Source organism: Helicoverpa zea, chromosome 12, assembly GCF_022581195.2.
Source record: "Helicoverpa zea isolate HzStark_Cry1AcR chromosome 12, ilHelZeax1.1, whole genome shotgun sequence".
NCBI lineage: Eukaryota > Metazoa > Arthropoda > Insecta > Lepidoptera > Noctuidae > Helicoverpa > Helicoverpa zea.
In genome coordinates this window covers 8,440,524-8,466,220 of record NC_061463.1, presented here as the reverse complement: position 1 = coordinate 8,466,220, position 25,697 = coordinate 8,440,524, and the positions used below count along the sequence as shown (strand labels likewise).

General features: G+C 35.7%; 2 protein-coding genes across 3 annotated transcripts in view; both read right to left on the bottom strand.

The window, feature by feature from the left end:
- The window catches only part of LOC124634958 (dual specificity protein phosphatase 22-A-like), a 76,364-nt gene extending 56,209 nt beyond the window's left edge, over positions 1-20,155 (bottom strand). Inside the window, exon 1 of the mRNA XM_047170660.1 lies at positions 19,702-20,155. Coding sequence (XP_047026616.1) covers positions 19,702-19,722 — 21 coding nt within the window. The 5' untranslated portion in view covers positions 19,723-20,155. The remainder of the gene's footprint in view (positions 1-19,701) is intronic.
- Positions 20,156-20,513: 358 nt separating this feature from the next.
- On the bottom strand, positions 20,514-25,533 carry LOC124634961 (ADP-ribosylation factor-like protein 5A). Of its 2 annotated transcripts, XM_047170664.1 has the most exons (3): positions 25,361-25,533; positions 23,233-23,382; positions 20,514-22,103 (listed from the first exon to the last, which is right to left on the bottom strand). In XM_047170664.1, exons 1-3 carry the CDS (start codon positions 25,442-25,444, stop codon positions 21,981-21,983), a joined length of 357 nt encoding a protein of 118 aa, XP_047026620.1. In that variant the 5' UTR covers positions 25,445-25,533; the 3' UTR covers positions 20,514-21,980. The 2 variants fall into 2 exon arrangements, with proteins under 2 accessions (XP_047026620.1, XP_047026619.1); XM_047170663.1 differs by lacking the exons at positions 20,514-22,103; positions 23,233-23,382 and adding an exon at positions 23,958-24,936 and having other exon boundaries at positions 25,361-25,499.
- Positions 25,534-25,697: the final 164 nt, after the last annotated feature.

Sequence of the window (25,697 nt, the reverse complement as noted above, 5' to 3'; positions counted from 1 at the left end):
TTATGAATTTCATGGTAAGTACTAATTGGCACGTGTTTAAACGCCACCCAAAAAAGTACCTATTTCGCAACCAAAAAAATTCTAAACGGTTACCAAAATGGATTAATGGTCATCAAATAACGTTTCCTAAAATATTATGAAATAAATCCATTTTTTCCTATTATTGTCTGTCATAAAAATATACGGACGCCTTAAAAATACACTTTAGACTAAATATTATATATTGTCACTATTTAGCTGTTACCAATTATGTACCATGAGTTCTAATTTGATAATTTTTACTAGGCTAAAAAAGCTAACGATCGCTAAAATATTTCCTAAATACCAATTAATATACTGGGGTTCCCAAACGTACGTCGCTTAATTTATTGTAACTCAGTCAATTTGGATGTAACACAGTACGTTTAAAATGTAAGCACGCAACATGCAGCAAGCATGGCTTCTGTCACGGCTACGGCGCTGCGGGGCTCCGGCGGTCCCATGCGAGCTTATCGTCGCAGATGGTTTTTACGCTCACCACCGCAGCTTCGGCTTGCTGGCCGGCTCCGCCGGCCAGCCTCAGCCGCGGCGGCGGGCGCTGAAACTACCTGCGCCTCAGCTCGCAGGCCGCCTCGCCCCTCCGCGCCTACGCGGTTTTGAATTGCACTCTAGGGGTAGGACAGACAAGACTACGTGGAGTCGGTTTTGCAGCGATTCGTTTTCGTCACTAACTTTGATTTTTGGTAGTAATATTAATCTTTGAGTTGGATAGAATTTGGTGACCGTTGATCCATTTTAGGGACCAAAAATAATATTTGTGCAAGGTTTGTGATTTTTCTGATGTTATTTCATTTAATTTGGATCATAATATTATATAGTTTAGGGCCCTCATAATAAAGTCAATTATTTTTTTTAGAGTTGTTTATTTTATTTGGTGCCTAGGCTAGAGTCTTAAAAATATTTTTGGTGGCCGTCTAAATTATACCCGTACTAATTTATACAAAAACTTAAACTACTTATCTTTAAAAAATTACATAATGTATACTAAAATAAAAAATTATATAAGTAAAAGAACATTAATTAGGCGTCGAAATATTCCTCCGCATCACTGTCCTCCGGAAACGTGCCCAGAAGACTGGCTGCATTGCCACGTTTAATGGCAATGTTAATTCTTAGTCTATCATCCAATCTTATTTTTGATGTTAAGAAAGAACGAGGTAACAAAATTACGTTTTTAATTAAGTTACCTGAAGTTATCTATGTATGATTTTTTTGGTTAATAATAAATAAAATTATTAGTTACGGATTATTGAATGCTCATGAATGCTTAATTACAATATCACCGCGATCACGACGCATCGCTAATTGCATCCCGATAATTGCCGCCGGAACTAATTGAACTCGAGCCGATAGGTAACAACCCTAATGTGACGCGTCGATAATGAGACCGTTCCGAGTATAACATCGTTTATCAATCGATGTTGGATTAATTAAATTGTGCTTTTACTGTCTGCACGTAATTTTGATAGGACGCCAAGATGGCTTTTTTTTGCTTTGTCATTTTCTGCGATCAATAATTATGTATAGTTGCTTTATTTATTTCAACCTGCGTGTCATTGCTTACCTACTACGCTGATTATATAGCTTACCTCCCCACTCAGAGACATTTATGGCCTTACTACAAAAACTTTAACCACTGTTTTACACTTCTCTAAAAAAATGTGGCTCCAAAATGAACCATATGTCGACGTCATAATTTGACATTTTTTTAGACAAGTCTTAAACTGACGTTAAAAAGTTTTTGTGGTAAGACGGTTAATGATTACTTAAGTCACTTCTAGTGACGGAATGTCATACAAATCCTTCACTAAGGAATGGCTTAAGTAACCATTAATTGTCTCTGAGTGGGGAGGATAATCTTAATATTTTTAAATCAGAACTCAATAACATTAGTTAAAGGATTACACGAATGATAAAAACATAGATATGTAAAAAAGGTGGTTGTTTTCTAATTGGTTAACAACGGAAGAGTTGTTAATTATGCATCAATCGAATTGATTACATTAAACTTGTATTGCCTACTATTCAATCACTGACCTAATTCAATCAATGCTCTTGAGTTAGTAAGCATTTAGTTAAATAAACAAATAAATATCATGTCGACTTTTAGAATACAATAGAATAGGTCTTTATTTGCTTTGAACCAAGCATCGTAATTGCTTAGTCCTTCTAGTGTTACAAAATAATAATTATCTTGGAAAAGACAGCTTCAACGCTGTAAAACTTAAGTCAAATTCCGATGGCAATTTTCCTCATTCTAGAGTGTAGACAACAATATTTGAATCAGCGATAAAATTCCGAGAAAAGGAACAGTTTGCTCATTACAACACAATAATGAATATTCAATGCCTTGTCTAACAATAATTCGAAAATTAGGTCGATTATACTGTCGCGTAATAATTTCACAGAAATTACGAAACTTCGTCCTTGATGTAAACGTAAATTTTTTGCTGCAAAAGTGCTGAAACGCGGTTGAAATTTACGAGGCATCGGCGGTTTCAAAATTTCTGAATTTACTTCCCGAAAATCTGCGAGGTTTTCCTCACATGATTGAAAAGGCTTTCATGACGAAATTATTTCATGAATTTGTAAAATGCGGGTGTAATACTTTCAACACGATTGTGGCTTGAATATGAATTTGTTCCTTTAAAAAATAAACGTTTATGATACGAGTACCAGGCTACGGATTTAAAACCTTAAACAGATTGATTATAAAGCATATAATTATTCTATCGGTACGATAATAATAAGATTGTCAACGAAGCCCAGCAAAAGTTATGCATTTTTCCTCCGTATTTATAAGGTTTCAAAAAATCGTTGCACATTCCAGTTTTCAGTTTAATAGCAAAAGTGGTGTGTTTTGGTGTCCCCATTTTTAAATACAAATCAAATACTTCGACAGTTCACAGGGAATGCAATCAAATCTCTCCAGTCGAGCAATACATTTATTTTGTTTTTCCAATTTTGTAGCTTGTAGCTTGTAAAGTATTGGAGCGGGCAATTAATTGGCTCGTAAAATAGAATTTGTGCCAAAATGGCGACGCGAGGCACTTGCAACGACAAACGGTACAGTTACGACCAGATAATGCTCAATACTCAATACTCAATACTCAATCCTTTATTAGCATTCCATATGTTACATTATAGGTGGTACATTATAGTTTTAGATACAATATGGACCCAATAGGGCACAGCTTAAAGTAGTTGGAGAAGTTTAACAGTAGCTTAATACTAAATTATAATTATACTTAATAACATAATATTAATTAGTGTACATGTGAGTGTCGGTGTGAGTGGGTGTGTGAGTTTGTGTGTATGTGTGTGTGTGTGTTTATGTTGTGTCTTATATGCGTGTACTTTTTATATAGTTTTTATTTTTTAAAGGATTTGTCTTCCATGTATTCTTTTATTGTATAGTAAAATTTGTCATTGAGGAATTGCTTTAATTTCTTTATAAATATTGTGGTTTTAGGTTCATCTTTTAATGTTCTAGGCTATGATCATTTTACACTGAAAACCGCTATAAAATTATATTGTATTACACACTTGAGACTTTGTGACTACAATGAGAGATTGGACTAAAGAACACCTAAAATAATAATAAATACTTTTTATGACTAGCTTTAGTAGGTGCTTTACCTTTTCACCTTGGAATGAAATTCATTTTACAATTAAGCCAGATCAATTTAAGCTACTGTTAAACAATGTTAATTGACCTTCTCATAGCCAAAATGCCCTGTATATTGTGCATGCCTAGAATATTACATGTTCATGTTCAGAGTGCAGAGTTCATAACGGCTGACTTGTTTCATTTCGTCCACGTCTGGCATTTAGTAGAACAGTAGTGCTTGCAATTAAATCTTAACAAAGATGAATTTATGTAAACACTTAATTTTTGAGTCAGTTGACCTAAAATTATTATTAGGCGTGTTGTAAAGCATGCCACCAACACCTGCATGTGACAATCACGAACACTCTGTCATGAAGTCATGAGTGATAACGACAAAGAAGAACAAGATAGGTGTAGGTAAGAAAATCCACTTTTGTAGCTTTTGAAGCTTTGAATTGTCTGCGATTCAGAACGAACGCGACAAAAATACTTATTTCTGAAGCCCTAATGTAGGCCAACATTCAAAAAAACACTTTCGCAATCACCGCATTTTTTCCAGATAGCTTATTTCCATAATTTTCCCCGTGAATGCAAACGGACAAAACATATCCAGAGTATAAAAGCGAACGGAGAAAGCTGTTATTCAGAAAATGTTACGAGCATATGCGTGGAGCTTGCGGCGATGAAGTCAACAAAGCGAACAGGTAGGCAACTAGGCAATATGTCTGCCATCACGATTCGTAACTAGTGACAGCTGTGAGCTTTATTACACTGGATTGCAAAACAGGGGAGGAAAATATGAGCCACGTACAGGATATCAAAATAACTGTCGTGGTGAAATTATCTTTGTTTTGCACAAGGCAAGATTTTATGAAAAATATACTTAAACATATTTTAGCAACATAATTTAAGTGTGATAATGAAAATGAGAGATAATTTATCCAAAAAGGTACACATAAGAATTTCCAACTAAAATTACAGTGGGCATTATAATGAGGTAGGATGAAGCCAAGATATTATGCCAGTGGGTATAAGTACTTAGGCATACATGATGTTACTGTGTCCTTATCATTAATTTCATTGCAGCGGAACCCGTGCTGCTGACGGGAATTCAAAATAAACTCATGATATGAGCTTATCAAGGTCAGTGTCTGTCAGCCTTGTTAATCATTTTCATTACGACTGATTGTGATATGCGGGAATGCACTTCTTACATACCTATATCTATACGAATTATGTAGGTATAAAGGTTTGACAACGTTTTATTTGGTCTGTCCATGTGTATGTGAGTAGTGTAAAAAGCCATATTTTGCATATTTTTCTATTCCATACCTATCCCTTGATCCTATCAGTAGGTTAACTATCTCCAATAATTACGACTGTCTTATGTCTATGTATAAGCTTATTTGCAAAGAGATTTCACTATAAAATTATACATTTAGGATAGGGCCCTTATGGGGTTTGAGGCCAAGTTGGGTATACGACGTACATTGACCTCCAGAAGTGTTTCATACAGCTCGTTCACTGTAGGGTCCCTCAGGAGCACTCGAACCCACGATAAAAGTAGGTATTTGTTGGAAAAACCAGTCTAAAAAGCTGAACGTTGAACATTTTGGGTCGTATTTCGTAAAACCCTTTTGCAAAGATTTCTGAGAAGTTTTTAACCTGCGATAAATATCTCACACTTCTCGTGAAGGCGAGTTGCTAGTTAGCAGTTCAATGAATACAAAGCGACTTCTTTGTGAATGTCGATAGGAATCTTGAACGTTACAGTCCAGAACCTTCTATTTCGTTTAGTTGCTGCATTTTATTACTGCACCAAGAAGTATCGTTGAGATAGAAACTTTCAATTCGCGTGACTGAGGATGGCGTGTGACTAGGTAACACCCGCTCAAACCAGACGCTCTCGTTCACAATAAGTATTGCTTGTTTGACAAAACTCACAAAAGCGCTTTATGGAAAATATATTGAAGTATCAAAAAACCTTTCCTCCCTCGCACGGTGGATATAATACGTGGAATGCGTAAATATTTTATTGGCTATATGCCAATGCTTCAACATAAATGTTTAAAAGAAAAATATTGTATAGCAGTCCCTCCTTAAATAAGGCTCGGTGTAGACCGCAGTGGGCACACTACGCTTTTCCTGAAAGGAAAGCCACAATACACGTGGAGTTGAAAAAAACCCTTACCACGCACTTTTGTCCATTAAGGGCCTTACTACAAAAACTTTAAACCCTGTTTTACACTTGTCTAATAAAATTTTGGCTGCAAAATGAACCATATGTCAACGTCATAATTTGACATTTTTTTAGACAAGGCATAAACTGACGTTTAAAAGTTTTTGTGGTAAGACGGTAAAGCTTTGTATGTGTGGTTAAGTCTGTGCTGGCCTTAAAATAGGTCCTTTTTGTGTTTTTTTACACTTATTTCCTGTATAAAAATGCGCACGTGTGTGTAGTAGAACGTGGTAGATTTTTTGGTAACTTTTTTCCTGTTGCTACACTATTTAGCCTGTTTTACGTGTTTAAAAGACTTTTTTATATAATTTTACAACCGAAGGGCATAGCACGTGATCGGTAGATAGTGAAAAAGCATGCCAACTGCCAAGTATTTGAAGTAGTTGTGCCATAACTACTTGGCAAGCCTTGAATGGTTTGTCTTCAATCCTGACTGGTTCACGGTCGGAGAAATCGAAAGCGATACCATTTGGGGCATGAGAGTTATTTTTGATGTCGAATAACTAAGTAACTAAAAGAAAAAAAACTGGATAAGTTACTTTTTTTTTCTAAAATTTATTTGTAAAAAAGTTGTATTTCATTTGTTTAGAAATTGGCATATTTTCCCTGGGTACATACATATGGGAACTGCTTTATTTTTAGGTTCGTTTTGCAATGTGTTAACATTTTGCGGGCGTCGCGAAATTCTTTGAAATACGTCAAAACAGCGCCAACGTTGAATGGAACGAACATTTTTTGAATGCGGGCTGCATTTACAAAAACTGTTTTCATCACGTCAACATACATGGCAAGTATGTTCATAAACCATTTTTTTTTTTCAATTCAGATTACCTATTAACCTTTGGCAAATAACTAATATCGAAGTAATTGTAATTTACCTAATAAGTACTTGGAACTACAGTTTTAACTTTACGATGACCTCTATAAAATTGTCGTCAAAGCATAGCTTTACCTAACTTGTGGTACCTGATACCAGTGTCGTTCTGCATAGGACATTAAAATTTATTCCAATAGAACCTTCACTCTAGTGCCTACCTACTGCAATATGACATAAGCTTGCAAATACATTCCGTTTCATGCAGAGAGCCAACTCCCGTAGTGTACATAAATGGTTATATAAATTAAGAGGACGAATTGGAATTTTTGGCGCCAAGGATTTTTTAAGGACCTTTGAATTTAATGAATAGTTTAAGAAATTATGTCTGGATATGAGTAAACTTGCCTGAAATAAATGGTATTTTATTTTATTGATTCGATCTATACAAGAACCAGTTCGGAAAAGCTTTCCGAATTAAATTGGCAAGGTTTGTGTAAACAGGTGGAAAGATTTGGGTTGCCCCATAAAGTCGGTCACCGCACTAGGACAACACCCTTGACCCTCCCATATTTGTATGTAGGGATGCGAAATTACCTACGGTTGTGATGTCACTCCAGGTCAAATTTTTGTTTTTATTGAACTAATTTTGTAGTTTCACTTTGTTTAAGTATTTCTTGTTAAGGAAAAGTAATGTGCATTTTGACTTCATTAAATAATATACCTATCTAAAAGCACCACCCAGGATGAACTTTTTCGACATTTACTTTCTGACAAGTAATAATATATTTTATGTACTTATAACAGGATACATATTTATCCTTCTGTTACTACTTTTATACAACAGAATTTTCACGACATCTAGGTAGGTATAAGTATATGATGATATAAGTTATGAAGACAGAATGATCAAAAGTCTCACATTTTGGCATAGGTACACGCACGCTTCAGTCAAAAGAGTGTGAATAGCTATGTTAAGCGAACACGCAATATACCGGTCACATTCAAGTTAATCATATAAATAGGCCTAACAATCTACTTTATTTATATGCCAAATTCGTAAACTTATTCATAATCCCATTAATTAAAGTTCCTAATTACCTTATCGTAATGTTAGTTATGAAAATTAATTAGTTAATTACTTAAGAACAGGAGTAAAGAACTCTGCTAGTTGATGAATTAGGGGTCTTATAAATGGGTACTTACACTTCTTGAAGCTTTATCGCTATTGTTTTTTTAGCAATGCTAACATATACCCAGACTGATTGTACTAGACATTCTTTAAATGCTATGTTTAATACCTTGGTAAACAACTACAACAACAGAGGCCCGATTCTCCTAAGTTAATAATGTCAAAATTGAATAGAATTCGAATCGTAATATGATCGAAATAGCAGTTTTAACCATATCGGGCATTCTGCTACTAATATAAGACCAATCGTATTCCAACGACATTCGATTGGTTTGCGATTGGTCTGCTATTTTGGTACAATTATATTGCAATCGTAAATCATTTGCAGACAAAATGATTCATTATTGAATGACAGAAAAGGATAAAAACGTTTATTTCAAAGAAAAAATAGCGGAATGCCACATACGCTTCAATCGTAAGCGCGTACGGATTGGGTCTCGGTATGTTCAAGCAAACACACAAACAAACTCTTTACAGCTTTGTAATAATTGGCATAGTAGTAGAGGCTTCTCGTATCCCGAGGGAACTACTAGTCGACAGGCCCGCCGCTAGCTGTTTGTTCGCCCGCGTGCAAAACCGATTATGCCGCCCTACGACTACATATTATACTGGGTTTTGTCAAAAAATATATAAAGGGGGGGGGGTCCAGGGGGTCCGGACCCCCCCGCCCATTCATATCTATTTTACTTGTCCAACAGAAAAAAATATGTACATGCACCACTCTGATTGCAGAAAACGCACTTCCTTTTGGATACATAAATATTGAAATAGGAACATAACATATATTACACGTAACTTTTTATTTACTTGAAATGCTCTAAGTCTTAGAGTAACCTAAGAAGTCCTGGGTTAGCCCATAAGCAGACTAAGCAATTGCCTAGGGCATCAATGCAGTGCAATCATTACCCAAGTTGCCCCTATGTATTGAAAGATTGTGATTAATGGGTAGGTACCAACATAATGTATATCAAAGTGCTTAGAACAGATTATGGGTAACTTAAACTAACGAACTTAAATATCTATAGCAATGTTTATATAATTTCAGTAAAATATGTTATTAATGGTTTTTGGTGGGTTTCCCGTTGAAAAAGTCAACGCATGAGACATATCTCATATGTAAGGAAGCGCGAGCGAAGCGAGCGCGAAATTTTTTTAGTCTAAGGACACAAAATAAATAAAAACCATAAATAAAACAAAGCAAAGTCAAAAAATAAGATATGCACAGAAATGAAGTGCAAATGTACATGAAGCCGCGAGCGAAGCGAGCGCGATTTTTTCCTTAGCGTTTTCATGAAGTAAACATATCATAAAAAGCCAAAGTGAACAAAAAGCTATAAGGCCTCGGCCTCAAATTTTGCGTGCAGCGGGGCGGCAGCGGCGGCGGCGCGGGCGGTCACCAAGTGCACCGCTCGTTGCCCGCTCCCGCACCGCTGTATTCGAGGGCCGGTCCATTTGATTATACGCGTAAGATCCTGCCGCTCCCGCGCCGCCGCCGCTGCCGCCCCGCTGCCCGCAAAATTCGAGGCCGAGGCCTAACGGACGTGCGCGAAAAATGATTTTTCGGAATTGAATGCCTCAACAATTATACAAAGATAAATTGCGATCAGTGCCCGTTTTAACTCTACCAGCGCTCTGGGCGAGATTTCTACGGCGCCCTCCAACTGCAATTGTAACCCATACGAAAAATAGAGACGTATGTAGTTACCGATTGCGCGAGCGAAGCGAGCGCGAATATTTTTTTTATATTTAACAAGTCGAAGCAAAAATTACGTAAAATGTAACCCAATTGTACATAAGTTATTGCTGGTTGGTGAATGCAAAAACACTGGAACATGTCTTCTGATTGCGCGAGCGAAGCGAGCGCGAAATTTTTTGTTATATTTTAGAACTCAAAACAAAAATTACTTAAAATTTTGCCTAAACGTACATAACTCTTTGTTGATGATGGCGCCTATGTATTAAAATTTTGGGACTTAAAGTAGTACCGTAAATAAGAAAGTTCATATGGAAACTAGAAGTTACTTTCTTATTAATAAAATAACTTAAAAACGACGCTCCCTTTTTGCTAGGGTAGACTAAAAAAATCTTGAAAAATAAAAACAACTGTAAAGTGAAGCAAGCCCGAAAATGTTTGAGTTTTGGATCACTAAAAGTCCTAAACATATATAATAAAAAGCGACTGTGAAGTGAAGAAGCCGCGAGCGAAGGGAGCGCGAATTCTTTTGAGTATTGGGACATTAAAAGTAGCTATATGTGATAAATAAACCGGCCAAGTGCGAGTCGGACTCGCGCACCGAGGGTTCCGTACAAATCCTGTATAGATAAAAAGTGAGTCTCGCGCCAACCGTTCAGTTTAGAACAATCATAGTTATGGTAATTTCGTGAGAGTCAAAATAGCTAATATTTTTTATTTTATAATATAACTAAAATAGTAGGCCAGTACTTTGTAAAAGTTATTTTATTAAAGTTATTTATATACAACATTTTATAGTCATCATTCAGAAATCTGATTGAAAATAACTAATTATGTCTTAAAGGTCATTGGGCATATCTGACCCACTTTGTAAAAAGTGGCGGACATGAATCAAAGTAGTTTTAAATCGTGGAGAATGGTATGACGTTTCTTTGAATATAAATATTTTATTAAAATTCCATGGAGACGAATGTCCAGGATCGTTTGAAAAATATAAAAGACAAGCAGTTTCAGAGGATTGTACAGGTTGCAATGCTAGTTTTTATTGTTAAAGACTTTTCATAAAGAAAGAACATGCCAATTCGGATGACCAGGTTCTGATGAGGATCTGGAAACCCTGAGAAATCGATGGCAACTCTTGAATATTGTAGTCACGCATCGAGTCAAAACCAGACATGTGAGTGTATTTTTGAGGGTACTTGTAAACAGTGAAGGTTTGGAGCTGATTTGATTATGGAGACTACAGAGAGTCGAGGGAACTTCTGAACGGTATGTTGCAACTACCACGTGTTTGGGCTTATTTTATTCGTATTGGCGAAGACTTTCCACATAGATAGGTTTAACTGCCATTGTGGCATCGATAGCAAAGATCAGATATAGTTATGGGAACTCCTTTACAATTTATAACGTAACCTAGTGTTGGAGCTTATTTTATTTTAGGTGATGAGAATTCACTACTAATGGGATCTTTTATTTTTTTAAACATACATAGAGTTCTCTCGACTTTCTCACGTCTCCATCATCAGGTAAGCTCTAAACTTTCACTGTTTGATAGTATCACCAGACATACATCTGAGAATCAAGTTTTAATCCTATGCATGCCTACAATTTCTGATAGTTGCCCTCGATTTCTCAGGATTTCCATCATCAGATCCTGACCTGATGACAATGGAAATAAACGGCGAGTTTTCTCTTTCACTACAAAGAAATGATTTCTCAAATCCGTCAAACTTGGTCGTTTAAATTCCCCATTGAAATGAGGAAAATATTTGATGTTTACACCTGATTTTCTCTAGAATCCATCCATCCATATCCATCCATCCATCCATCCATGTTCACATTGATGCGACTAATGCCATAGTAAATCAGAGCCTTTATCATTATACTGTGCTATATTTCGTTCGTATCCGCCGTGGGTATGGTTTCCATACTAAGGTGCCCAATGACCTTTGAATGATTTAAAATTTTTCACAGTTTAGAGGCAATTATATTTAAGAAGTGTTTGATATGAATTTCAACTTTAATATCTCTACGCGTTCATGTAAAAAAGGGTAGGTAGTAAGTTTATAATTATTAAAAAAATATTTTATGTCGTGTAAGCAAAAATAATATTTTAATATTTTATGTAACTTCAAATTTATCATTTTCGCAATTTTTCCTTTATCTGTACTATATAACGCTGCTTCGTGGCGAATTTCAAGATTCTGAGTTCACGGGAAGTACCTTGTAGGTTTTGATTCCCTAGCGTGTGACGGAAATTCGTCTAAGGTGTCGGCATAACTGCTGTATCTTTTGATCGCGTTAACTTAGAAGTTTGATTTTTTTACTGCCTAAAGGGACAATAGACTTAGGTATTTGGTATAAATTTCAATTTGATATCTTTATTCGTTCGTGAGAAATAAGGTAGTAAGTTTCATTTTATTAAAATATTTTTTTTATATTATATAACTAAAAAAATGAGATTTTCGCAATTTTTCCTATATTTGCATTATATGACAATGCTTCATGCCAAATTTCAAGACTCTGAGTTTACGGGAAGTATCCTGTAGGTTTTGATTCCTTTGCGAGTGTCCAAAATTTGTTGAAAATATCGACATAATTGGCTGTATCTTTTGATTGGCTTGGCTTAGAAGTTTGATATTTTCACAGCTTAAAGGGACAATAGACCTGAGTATTTCATGTGAATTTCAGCTTGATACGTCCACGCGTTCTTGAGATAAAGGGTCTTGACAGACAGACAGACAGACAGACAGACAGACGGACAACAAAGTGATCCTATAAGGGTTCCGTTTTTTTTCCTTTTGAGGTACGGAACCCTAAAAATTGAAGCGTAAAGTGAGGAAACCGCGAGCGAAGCGAGCGCGAAAATTATTGAGTTTTGGGACATAAAAGTAGTGTTTCCCCTGTGGCGCCCCTTATATCCGGCGCCCTGGGCCGTCGCCCAACTGCGCCCTACCCTAAAACCGCTACTGATTGCGATATCTGACATGGAGGCGCGAGCGCAGCGAGCGCGAATTTTTTTGGGGATGCAAAGGATGAACCCGTCAAAATTGATAGGGGACGACCAAAGCGAGGGCGGCTTTTTCTGAAATTTTATTACTAATCTACTCATCTATTTTTAGTAAAAATATTTTTATTACGTAATTATGGGTTAATTTTGCCGCCCCCTAAATAGTGCCGCCCAGGGCATTTGCCCCCCCTGCTCTCTCCCCCCACGCTACGCTAATGGTTGATCTTAAATCGTTTTTAATAATTTTTAATTTTGAAAATGATCAACAGATGTAACTGAAATCGGCAGTGTAAGTAATATTCTTAACGCTATTGCTGTGTTCGGAAATATTGAAATCAAATAATTGGTAAAAAGATATTGTATTTTTTTAATATTACGTGATAGGTCGCTCGATTTGCCGCCCCCTAGGACGTGCCGCCCGCGTGCGGTGCACGCCTTGCACGCCCGCTTACGGCGGGCCTGCTAGTCGAATCGAGTCGAACGTGAATCTTATGTCGCTTAAGTAAAATTAGGAGAATCGGGCCCCAGTTATCTATGGCAATACTTTTTGTATTCGATGGAATAATATTGTTATGATGCGCTTATATTACAAACGTGAAAATTTTTGTGGATAATAACTTATGATATTATGTTATGTAGACTGGGATAAGAGCAGGGGAATGACAATTATGTCAAATAAATATATTTGTATAAAACATAGAGACACTAAATCCTACTTGTAACATCTCACATTGCTGTAATTTAACCTATGTTTACAAATAAAGCATTCTGATTCTGATACCTTGGAGTTGGGATCTGTGCTTAGACATTTTTGCTAAACGGCTTAGCAGTTAGCACAAAAATAATAATATCCAATCAATAATGTTTGACGTAGAAAACAAAAGGAAGTTTCAAACATTTTAATAGCATAAAGTTTGCTCGGTTTCACCTTCGAAATTCGAAACGGTTTCAGCCAACAATAGGGGCCACTAAAATATTCGTAGGCTGGCAACAAATAGGTTTATTACGCGACTGAATAATCCTGCAAAGGTATCATAGATAGCGACTAACTAACTTGGCGGCCTGCCAGTGTTCTCTGCTATATGATACCAACGGAACTTAAATACACTGCTTTGTTTTCATTTATTAAAAAAAAATGATCTCGTGGAAGCAAAATAAGGCCACTACCAACCTAAAAATAGATAAAAATCTCGGAATTAAAACTGTGAAGTAGAAGTTTTATTTAAATGTTCCCTAAAGACTTTAGATCTCATAAGATACTTGAATATTTCCAGCAACCATGTTATTTACTTTCTAAAGGTCAAGCATTAGAGGAGAGCTTAAAAATAAATGTTGTTCAGAAAGTTAATTCTCAGCGGGCAACACCACAGTTCAAAACTCGCGTTATCTTCAGTCCACAATGAATAGAACCTTCGTCAAAAATTCAGTGTTCTAGGCTAAAAGGTTTGCCATCTTAGGGTTAATATAAGGACTTATTATTTTGTGTAGTGTATTAAGTTGAATCTAAGTATTGAAGCTAATCTGGATTTTAGTTAATTAAGATAGGTAGAGAAAATCAATGATAAGTATCATTAATTACTTAGTAAAAACTGCGATGTTATGACCTGACTTCGAATAACATCACTATAATTTGAAATTGATTTGTGTGCTCTGCAATTTTGTTTGTTACTAAGGTAGTAACTATAGTTCGGCCATTCAGAGAATGCGTTCCTGACACGTCGCGATTGAACTGACGACGTAACTTTGCAATGGCGTTGCAGTTACGATAAAAATATTTTTGCTGGTTGTTTACCGTTTTAACAATTGAGGAGCATTAAAACAACATTATTATATCAATAATCAATGAATGTTATTACGTCGTCAGTTCAATCGCGACGTGTCAGGAACGCATTCTCTGAATGGCCGAACTATAACAAAATAATTGTATTGCCACATAGGCATACAATAGGTACTAGGTATGGCTATTTATATAAGGTACCTATGTACTAAAAGTTTCACGAACTTGAAGATCGTGTCAGGGCAACGTAACACACTTGTAGGTATTGTTTTCCCTCACCACGTCCGACCTTTGTCCTCTAACTCTAACGAAGTTTAGATTAAGCAAAAATGTTTGCTTTAAGTATTTTATGACACTCCAAACTTCCGTAATAGGCATGATGACAGTAATTAAAAATCATTAAAATATTAGACTTATTAAATTAAAGTTGAAGCTTGGAATATAAAACGCGCATTGTTTTCTTTTTTAATAATGTGATTAATATTTATTTTTATAAAATAAAACTACGAAATAAGGCAATCCGCCATGATATCTTGAACACCAATCAGAGCGCGTGACGTCACCTTTTGGTCGACGCATTAAAAACTCGCACAAACGTCACATTTCGTATTGTAAACTTCCTCTGCGAATCTCTGTGTTTTCATTAATTAATTGTTTATAACGAGTACTATTTGAATGTAAATGTTATTAAAATCGAATATAAAATAACACGAATCATGAAGCAAGGATTGATTAGGCAAACAACGCTAATTTGCCTAGAATCGATATATGCTAGGAGAGTTTTTGGCATCGAATAAAGATATCTTTAGAATGCAAAAAAGATGTATTATGTCTATGTGTAAACTAAAAGTAACAGACAGTTGTGCACCTTTTTAGGGTTCCGTACCCAAAAGGTAAAACGGGACCCTATTGTTTTCGCTCCTCTGTCCGTCCGTCCATCCGTCCGTCCATCCGTCCGTCCGTCCATGTTGGATTTTTCACAGATGATATATTTCTGTTGCCGTTATAACAACAAATACTGAAAATTTGAATAAAATAAATAATTTGGGTGGCTCCCATACAACAAACGTGATTTTTTTTTATGGTACGGAACCCTTCGTGGGTAAGTCCGAGTCGCACTTGGCCGGTTTTTTACCATTTAGACCTCGTACAAAACCTATATTATACTAGAATCTAGAAAACTATGTAAAAACTTACATCAAAGTGATCTTCACAAAAATAATGGTGTGGGTAAAAAATACTGGGCAATATTGGTTTTGAATCTCGCCTTGCAAGTTTAAGCCACTTTTTTCGTATTTTTTAATGTGAGAAACCAGAGAAACGTACACAAATAACTTAAAATGAGTTGTTATGGATGTGTTCTTACACTGGGGGACCCCACACCACTTATACACTTTCGAATTCATATTTAATAATACAAAAAAACTTAATTATTGAACGAGCGTTGTTTACTTGCATCTTGTCAACCCAAGGCGTGACGTCACAAGTGACGGCATGACACTGACAAGCGTTTTCGCGCCGGATTCAAAGTGGACAGAGAAAAATGCAATTATTTGACAAAAAAACTTCGCATTTTTTTTAAATTAATGATTTTCCGTATAAAATAGACGTATACCTACATCATACAAAGGAATTTAAAAATTTGTCATCATGCCTATTGCCTTAACTTTACTAAGCCTTCAAGTTCTGCTTTCGCCATCTAAATTCCACGAAATGTCGTTAACTGACTTGGTCATTCGGTGATTTTGCAAGGTAAGTAACTAAAAAGATTTATTTTTATTTAAGCCTACTTACTTATTTCAAGATCCTTGAGCATTATTATATTTCAAAAACCGCTACTTATTCTTCAAAATATGTTCCCTTAAAAGAATAATAGAAAATTCGTGAAATAAAAGCCCAACTCTCAAGGCAGACAAAAGCCTGATGGCCGAGACGGACCCAAATTGGAATTACATCCAAGATATACCGTCTGGCTCTGTCCTATGACATTAGGACGGTGTAGGATCTCTGGCCAAATCTTCACGAGATTGGAAAAGAGCGCTCCGATCCGCTATTACAAAATACACTATACGAAAATAATCTGATCACATGTAGGTATGTGATCAGATTATTTTCGTATATATAGCTATCCATAAGTAAACACCTAAATATGATGTATGCACACACGGTATGTAGGTATCCTTCATATAATGTGCTACCTACTCAGTTACATTGTATATATTGCTAAAGTCGCGAAATTATAGTTTTTATCTGTTATATTAATTTTCGAAATTACCATAGGTACAAAATAAGTTAAACCATGTCTCTAGCGATAGCACCCAAGTGTATACGAAATATGATGCAACAATATTGAAACTTAAATGCTCTTAAAATGTCATTAAGTCAGAATGATAAAAGTTTTATGAGATAAGTTATGCTAGATAGTCAACTGGGGGTACTTAGGTAAATGTAGAATAGAGTTCAGAATAATTTTATCCTTGATATTATGTACAACTGTGTACATAAGTATATCGTATTGGTTGGCTGGAATAATATCCTATTCATATTTCCAGTTCAATATTCTTGGCATGCTGTATTCGTATGAAACGCATAAATCATATCGCGGATAAACAAAATAGGATACCTTTCAACGCAGAAATATCTATGGTTCCCACGGGAGCACGCGAAAACGGTATAAAACAAAACATATTCTCCACTATCATTTTAAAGTTGTAAAATGTAGTACCTATATTACAATATTGCATATATTAATTCCTCACTTTGGTTGAAACATTGTAACTTTGGATGGGTGCACTTTACACCGACCAAGACTTGACCTCCGAGTCGAGAGTTCAGATGGATCGATTACATGTCGTAAGATAATGGCTCCGATACCCTGGATTCCCTAGTGAATCTTCTACGTTTGTTTGTTTAACTTTGAAACAACCGTACTATGTTGATCTGCGGATAAAGTGTTTTTGGGAACGTTAGATAGGGGATTATGTAAGGTAATCGCGATGGAATGGAATTTATGTTGACGGAAAGGTTTTTATTTTTTAAGAACAATGTATTGTGTTTTGGGTTCATTTTTTCATTACATTTTCTCCAAGATAGATCGTTTCAAATAGAGAAGGTGAATTTATCATCAAGGTTTCAATAATAAAATGACGCCCTCATATATTATTCTTGCGAGTGACTCGTCACGTTGTGTTTCTTTCATTACCAGACCATGAATTTATCTCACATTTACCCACTGCTAAAAGCGGAAAAACATAAAAGAAAGCAACAAGGAAATCCAAGAGTTTTGTTGACAAGCCTTCATACCTTATTCAATTTCCTTAATAAAAGGACGTTGAACCGAGCTCTACGAAATAAGACTGCACTTAAACAAGCATTATTGTCTCGTAACCATCGATTTACGATCACGTTTATAGCTTTTAAGCCCATTGCCAACTTTATGACTTGTCTATGGTAACCAGAGCGAATGATATACGAACTATATGCTAAGGAAAGCTAAATCATTAACCTCAGCTGTAGAGATATCGCCATCAATCATTCATATTGTTATGGTTATACGATTGATTTCTTTGATAGTTAAATCTAAGAAGCTCGGCGACTGTTGCTACCAGATCCTAGGTCAAGTTACTGGTATTTTCAACATGGTATTTTTACTTTTTCAATTCGCTTCATAACAAAAGTCCTCTAAAAACAGTATACAATATACCTAACACACCCAAAAACATGAACACTTTCTTATTCATCACATTTTGCCTAACTTATTGGTTATGAAAACAGTGCAATGGAATTCATCACATAAAACACAAGATCGAGACAATTAGCTCAAATGAACGACTACAGTACCGACATATTGGTGAATTCTCACGTTAATATTTAATATCGTGAACCTATACCTTTGTAACCCATTCACTATAATCAAGGGTCGATGGCCTCCACAATAGTCGAAGGGAAAACTAAGAATAAAAACGCGAAAATGTTGACAAAAGAACCGATGACTAGAGTTTGTGATAAAGGACCGGTTGCTAGGCAAGAATGGGTGGAAATAATGTATTGCGCTGACCCCAAATGACATGGGAAAAGGCCAGAAGAAGAGGGACAATCAATCTTTTAAGACAGATCTGAAGATTTAGAGATTGTGACTGTGTGATAGGATTTACAATACACGGTAGATTTTGCTGTAATTTCGCTGTGCGTTGAGATCGTGGACTTCATATTTTTTTTCCGGTCAACATTTATCGAAAGCAATTAAACAAAACCCTTCTTAGCAGTCGGGTTAAAAGCTTTTTCCTTTGACAGTTACTGAAAATATCATCCCTTGGACTAGGAATATCCTTAGGGATTAATATATAAGATAAAGAAAAATATTCAAAACATTATTTGTAAGTATATCGCTTTTGAACTTTATGAGCTACTAAAATCACTTGACTGGGAAACCACCACAGACAGACACAGTTAATTTTGCCCATAAAATATAAGTGAGGATTGTGTACGCATTAAAGTGTAATGTAAGGCCAACATCAAGGCGTAATAATTGTAAACTATTGTTCCATTTGGCTGAAACTTTACAGCCTTAATTAACTTAATGACGATAGTTATGATTATTAGCTTTGCTGTAGGACAGACGAAGGAACTAAAACTTTAAGTAAACTTCTATTGTATACATTACTAATTTTCATTTTCATAATAGGTAGGCTGTGCTTGTTATGGGCAAATAATTCTTTATGACATGATTGTAACTTTTTAAGATGTCATGCGAGGAAATTAAAAAATGGTTAGTTTTTAAAATATACAATATTGGATGCAGTCAAAGTTCGAGATAATGTTAAAAAATTGTTAGGTAACTTCGTTACTTGCCTCTTGCAGTCATATAAAATGTAGACTAACTTTGATAGATCATAAAAACTATAAGCTGATCCAAAACGAAAAAAAAAATTAAGTATAATTTGTGGAAGAAAACTACTATTTACCTAATACCATTTTTATGACATTTTTTTTTATAAAAAAACAGAAACATTGAGGTGTGTATTTAGCGAGTCCTTTTTCAAAGATTGGACTAATATATTAATAAAACTCCAAATACCTTAATAATATTAACTCCAAATACCTTACCTACTTATATAAAATAAGTATTTTACATATTATACAATTTATTAAATCCTCTACGAAACGTAGCCAGACCGTAGCCTGCATCCCGCTACGGCGCTACGCGGCCGCTACGAACCGCTACGACGCCGTTACGTAACTATTACCGCTTGCACATTCTTCGCGTCTATTCAATTAAACTAAAGTTCTGTGAAACTTAGCCTATAATAAATCAAATATAAAATTACCTTGTTCATTCCATTTCCCATTTTCGTGTAGTATACCAACTATTCAAACCAAAAAAATTATTGTCGTCATCTTAACAATACATAACAACCAACACATAACGTTTCATAAACATGTTTATTTAAAAATCAACGGTATTTTAGCGTCATGTTCTGTCAAATTGTCAACACGATCGCGTCACTATGACTACATTGTTGACGCCGGTGCGCCACGCGCTATCGATGTTGCCACCTGAAATCAGTTACATAAAGACTGTAACATGATTATTGGGATGAGCGGTTGAGTTTCGGGTGGTTTGTTGTAGCCGGTGGTGGTTTGGAGGTGTTTTCTCGCGGTTTTGTGTTATCGATCGTGTTTGTGTGTGTCGCGTGGCTGCGGACGTGCGGCACGGTCAGGTCGCGGCGCGCCACTGCCGTCACGTCGCTCCGGCGGCGACACTGCGTCTGTTCTGCCCGGAGGGACGGCCGCTTGTCGATTCCTTTATGTCGATGTCTTTATGTACGGTAAAGTTTACCTCTTAGATTTATTGCAAATCTGTTTCAAGTCCCATTGAAATCAACTTTGTGTAAGAATATTTACGACTTGTTATTTGGTCAGCTTATTCCAAAAAATGTTGAAAAACACAAGTTGTTTTTTTGCCATTTCATTAAAACATACTTAACACTATATGTCCATTAACTATTTTTGTTATATATTTTATATTATGTCGATATATTGGGGTGAGATGCGGGTGAGAGCGAGGGAATGCGTGGGACAGCTGAGAGCTTTGTTAATCTGCTAGAGCTTTACTCGATCCAAGAATAATACAAGATCATATTGAATAAGTCTTTTATTGAATCAATTAACAAGTCATACATGGAATTTATTTTATAAACTGACGTTTAATCAATCGAACATTCAATATTGATGCTAATATAGAAGAAAGGTGTACCTACATGGCATGTTTTTATTCAATTCCAGTCAGTTCGATCAAGGACACATTTTATCGGATGTTTGATATAACATGGACACTGGTCAAAGAACATTTGTTTGATATTCAACAAGGTTAGCCTTTAGTAAGCCTTTACACATGTTACAGTATTATAATTTACAATAAATTAAATTCTATTAATATAATATATTAATTTGTTAGATAGGTTCAGGTGCTAGTGATAAAACTTAGTATTACCTACATCATTTTTTAAATTATATTTTAATACTGAAACGAAACTTACATGGCAAACAAACAGTAACATTTTGTACTTTAGTTATATTTTATCGGAATGACTTTATTAATACACAAACCTACTACAGCTACATTAAATGATAAAATCTATATTTGCAAGTAACGCAGCTTCGATGTTTTCATCATTTTTCCTCCGCCTATTCTATCAATTTTGGAGACAGGGTGGATAAAACATGTCATTTCAACCCGACTCCACGTTACTTAAGTAACCTTATCAAACATTTACATCTTTCTTACAGGAAGTATTTCAAGTTAAAAGGTCAATTTCTCATAAAAATGATCCCCACAAGCACGTGAAGTAACTCGCAACAGAAACTAGAATTTATTACAAGGTAAAGAGACTGGCCGGTTATTTACAGCTCCCAGAGGAACGCTAAGTATCTTACAAGCATTTAAAAGCTTAGTCAAAAACACAGTACGAGTAACACAACTAATGTAATGTTCTAGCTTTCAGTATTTACAGTTATTTTTGTTCTTTATGATACCGTTTTAAGGAGGTCGAGACCTGTTTTAGCAACTTATGTAGGTGTTTTGATCAAGGTATCTATGCTCGTCTCGATCAGTTTATGGTTGAGTGATCAACCACTCAACCATGTCGACACCTCCTTGCTTTGAAAGCTCGTTTTATCTATGGAAAGTTGCCTATTTATAAAGAAACTGGATCCTTATGTGAAGTTACAATTTCATTAAATATTTTTGAGGAGAACACTCTCCTCTTTTCGTTACTTTCTTATATTTAACCTGCGTGATAAATAAGTAGATACCTACATAATTATATTTGGCTTTTATATTATTTATCTAATGTTTCTTAACCAACCCACACAGAGGTCCATTAGATTGGAGAATGGCGTAAACAACAAATAAGCCATATTATTATTACCTTACTTTATGTTATTAACTTAGAAAGCACTTACAAGCACTTGAAATGAAAGGTTCTTGTAATCCTCATCCTGACTTAAAAGTGAATTAGTTTTTGAATTTTGTACCTGTTTTCATAAATTGTTTTAACAAATAAAACTGTTTATCATCACCGAATACTTAAATGTATTTTATTCCTCATTCTTCTTTATTCTTCGTCCTAGGCTGGGCAACTAAAGCCAGGCCGAACACGATTAGCATAGCTCCGACCCACCACCGCAGAGAGGAAGCTTCGTCAAACAACGTTATTCCTATGACACCCTGAAATACAAAAAGCACCGTATCACCACTAAAAATAAGGTTGATTCTTCTTTGGAGCTTTTGGGAGTTCAAAACTGGATCGTCGATTGTTACAATCGAATTAACTCGGAATCGATTGAAACCCGAATTCTAGGTAGATGTTGTTGGTGTGGCAAAATCCATTAATGCAAAAATCAACGTTTTAGCGTTGCAAGTTTACACTAAAGACTTGCTTGCTTTGATGTGTTTATTTACCTACCTGTGGGTACATACTGCAAAGATAAATATTGACCTGTTACGGGAATTAAACAGTAAGGTAGGTGTATTTTGAAAGTTAGGCTGATTTACATTGAGTCAGTAACTGACGTCAGTGTAGGCGTCGAAAACTGACGCGTGCTATTTACACGAAGTCAGTGTAGTGTCAGTGTTTCGTCAGTAGTACTGTACTGACTTCAAATCAATTTACACGATGGCAGTGCCGGGTCAGCACTGACTTGTCAGTGGACTGACGTCAGTAACTGACTCAATGTAAATCAGCCATTATAGAACACATAACTTATCAAAACACACAAAATCAGTCGTAAAAATCTCTTACCTACTACTGCGCTTTTCAAGACTATAAATCGCATGTCTAGAATTGGAATCGTTGATTTCACACGTTTTACTTCTTGACCTTTTAAGCTCTAAGCTTTTAAAGACTTTGTTTCATTTGCTAAATGTCTAAGAATACCTACGTAATAAAAAGGCATTAGCCGAGTTCAAGTATACCTAACAAAAATCAATATTTCAATAAAAATACCAATATTGCTAAATATACACAATGAGTATAACAACCTACTTTCATGTAATAACCTCTTTTTAAATTTTTAATTATGTCGGACTGGCCATTATTTGTCAAAAAAATAATTTGAGGCCATTTGCTTTAAAAAACAAAACGTGAAAAAGAAAAACTTAATGGCTTTACAAGATTTTTTTGACGTCTAGTGGCCAGCATACATGCCAATTAGACAAAAACACAAAAAAGGTTGTTCAAACTAAGTTTATACGTTTGACTATTTTTAAGAGAAAGGTTTTGTATTATTTTCAATTTAAATAATTTAAAATGTGTAAATATATATGTAATTGAAAGTAGGTTCTGAGTAAAACTTACAGATAAGACGTAACTGGAAGCTGCAGATATGACTGTAGGTGCCGCCGAGTTTGAAGCTGCGTCCAGCGATCGCAGGTAATGTCGACAGCCCCATGTGTTAGCCAACACCATAACCACTAGCAAGGCCCCCCATATGATGTAACTATCGCCCTGTTGATAAAGGGATATCTTGTAGGTATACAAATACATTTTACTTACTATCCTCTATATCTCGAGGGGAAAATATTTGTGGTAAACTCGTTGAAGCGCCTGTTTTGCCTGCTCTTCTTGATGGCAAAGAAAACTGAATTTTGGCCCTTAAGTTTGCAAAAGAAAATAATGCATAACCCCGCCTTGCATAAGCAAGATTTTAGGCATCAAATGAATACGGGCTACTCCTGAGGTTATATTAGAAACTATTTATTCAGACATTTTTACCTACACAATCCACCACGTTCAGAAATGAATGCACGATTCATTAGTTACAGGACCGACGTGCGTGGAATATTTATTAGTGGTCAACTATGAGACTTAATGATGTGGCCAGTGTTGTAACAACGTGTATTATTGTACTAACGCAATTTTTGATGTATTTTCGGATATGCAGCTGGTACCTACATTATGTAGTTGGTCCCTTTACTTAAGTTTAATTAGATGACTTCTTTATAAAGTGTGAAGGTGATTGGGTAATCAGGCTCTTGTTACCTGCCTATATTTTTGCAGGAACTACTGAATAAAAAACTGTATACTCTTAAAAACGTGTTTATTATAATAGGCAATTTATGCAAAACAATGGACGTAAATCTTTATAGTATTTTAAATACATCTTATTTTTCTAGCAAAACGTATGCAAACTTAATAGATTATTACTTAGGTTTATGGTTTTGTTTTCGAGTCTTTCACATCAGTGTTCAACTTGTGTTATTTTGCATCGACAAGCACTGGGCTCATAATGCTACTATGTATTTTCGAATTGGTAATTATCGAGTACCACCGTCATTCAATATTTTGTTGAATTTGACTAAGAATTCTATCCTTAGTATTACAAACGGTTAAAGTTTGCACTCATTAAAGATGTGCCAGACATCTTCACACAAGATCGAAAGACTTAACAATCCAACCTCATAAAATATTATTGATCGACATTTATCGTGTCATCGTCATTTTTTCTTTATTCTACTAGCAATCCATTCTAATCCTAAATGTAAGCCCTCTCCGGTAAGTCCGCAACACGCTTGAATGTGCCACGGATGTTGTTTTATAGCCGTCAGCTCCAATTTTTCCGATATCTCTGCGGCCGTCATTGAACCCTTAACGTCTTGTTTGTTCGCATACACCAACAAACAGGCTTTAGTAAGCTCTTCGTGTTTCAACATCTGGTGCAGCTCGTCACGACTCAGGCTCAATCGCTGCCGATCTGTCGAGTCTACCACCATTATGACGAACTCACTGTTCGTGAAGTATGTGTTCCATGCCGATCTCAGACTCTGCTGGCCACCTAGATCCCACATGACAAAGCGAAGGCTTTTCCAAACAAACTCCTCTACATTGGAGCCTATAGTCGGCCGCGTATGAACAGTCTCTCCTAATAGCAGCTGGTAAAGGATTGTCGTCTTGCCAGCATTGTCCAAACCAACTAGGAGTAGCTTGTGTTCCTCATTACCGAACAAGCTCCAGATCTTCGACAGTAGTAACCCCATTCTCAGCAATATTTGCACCACTCCACTAAAAAATTAGGAGACAATTAAGACCGTCATCCATGATATCTAAATAAAGACCTAACATTTCAAAGCCCCTCGTATTCTGCTCATCTCCAAACTGCCCAATGGCGAAATCAAACATTTATTTAACAATGCCATCTAGCGGTCAGGTACTAGAACAAAAACGGTTTGTTCTCCCTTTCTGAAAATGAATGAATCAGAGCATTCACTGCAACATTACACTCTTGCAGTTATAGTAAAACTGTTATGGTACCCTAAGTTCGCATTATTACTACCAAAAATAGCTGAAACAAAATAGTGATCAACGTCAAGATTTTATTTTTGTTTCCATATGGTAGAATACTGAATAAATTATGTAGATAATATGCAGGCACTTAATCCTATCGCACTTTAAAACTTTCACCAAGAAAATACTTAGGGAAACTTACTACGACGCTGGTTGTTCCTGATAACTTTCCCAAAGTACTACCGACTGATGCCCATATGCCGGCTAAAAATGCTTCATAAAACATGATTTTCGTATAAAAACATTACTTATACAAAACAATTGACAGCATTTAGGTTATGATGACGAAAAGAATCGATTTAGATTCATAAAAAAAATATTACGTTCGGTTTTACTTTACATCTAGTTTTAATTCTTATTGTACCTACCTTAATCCGTTTTTATTTATTATTCCTTATCTAAGGTAAAACGATATTTATGTAGTATGTTGTGGTTGATTATCTGTAGGTGACGTTTAAATTGTTTAAGAGTTAAGGTTA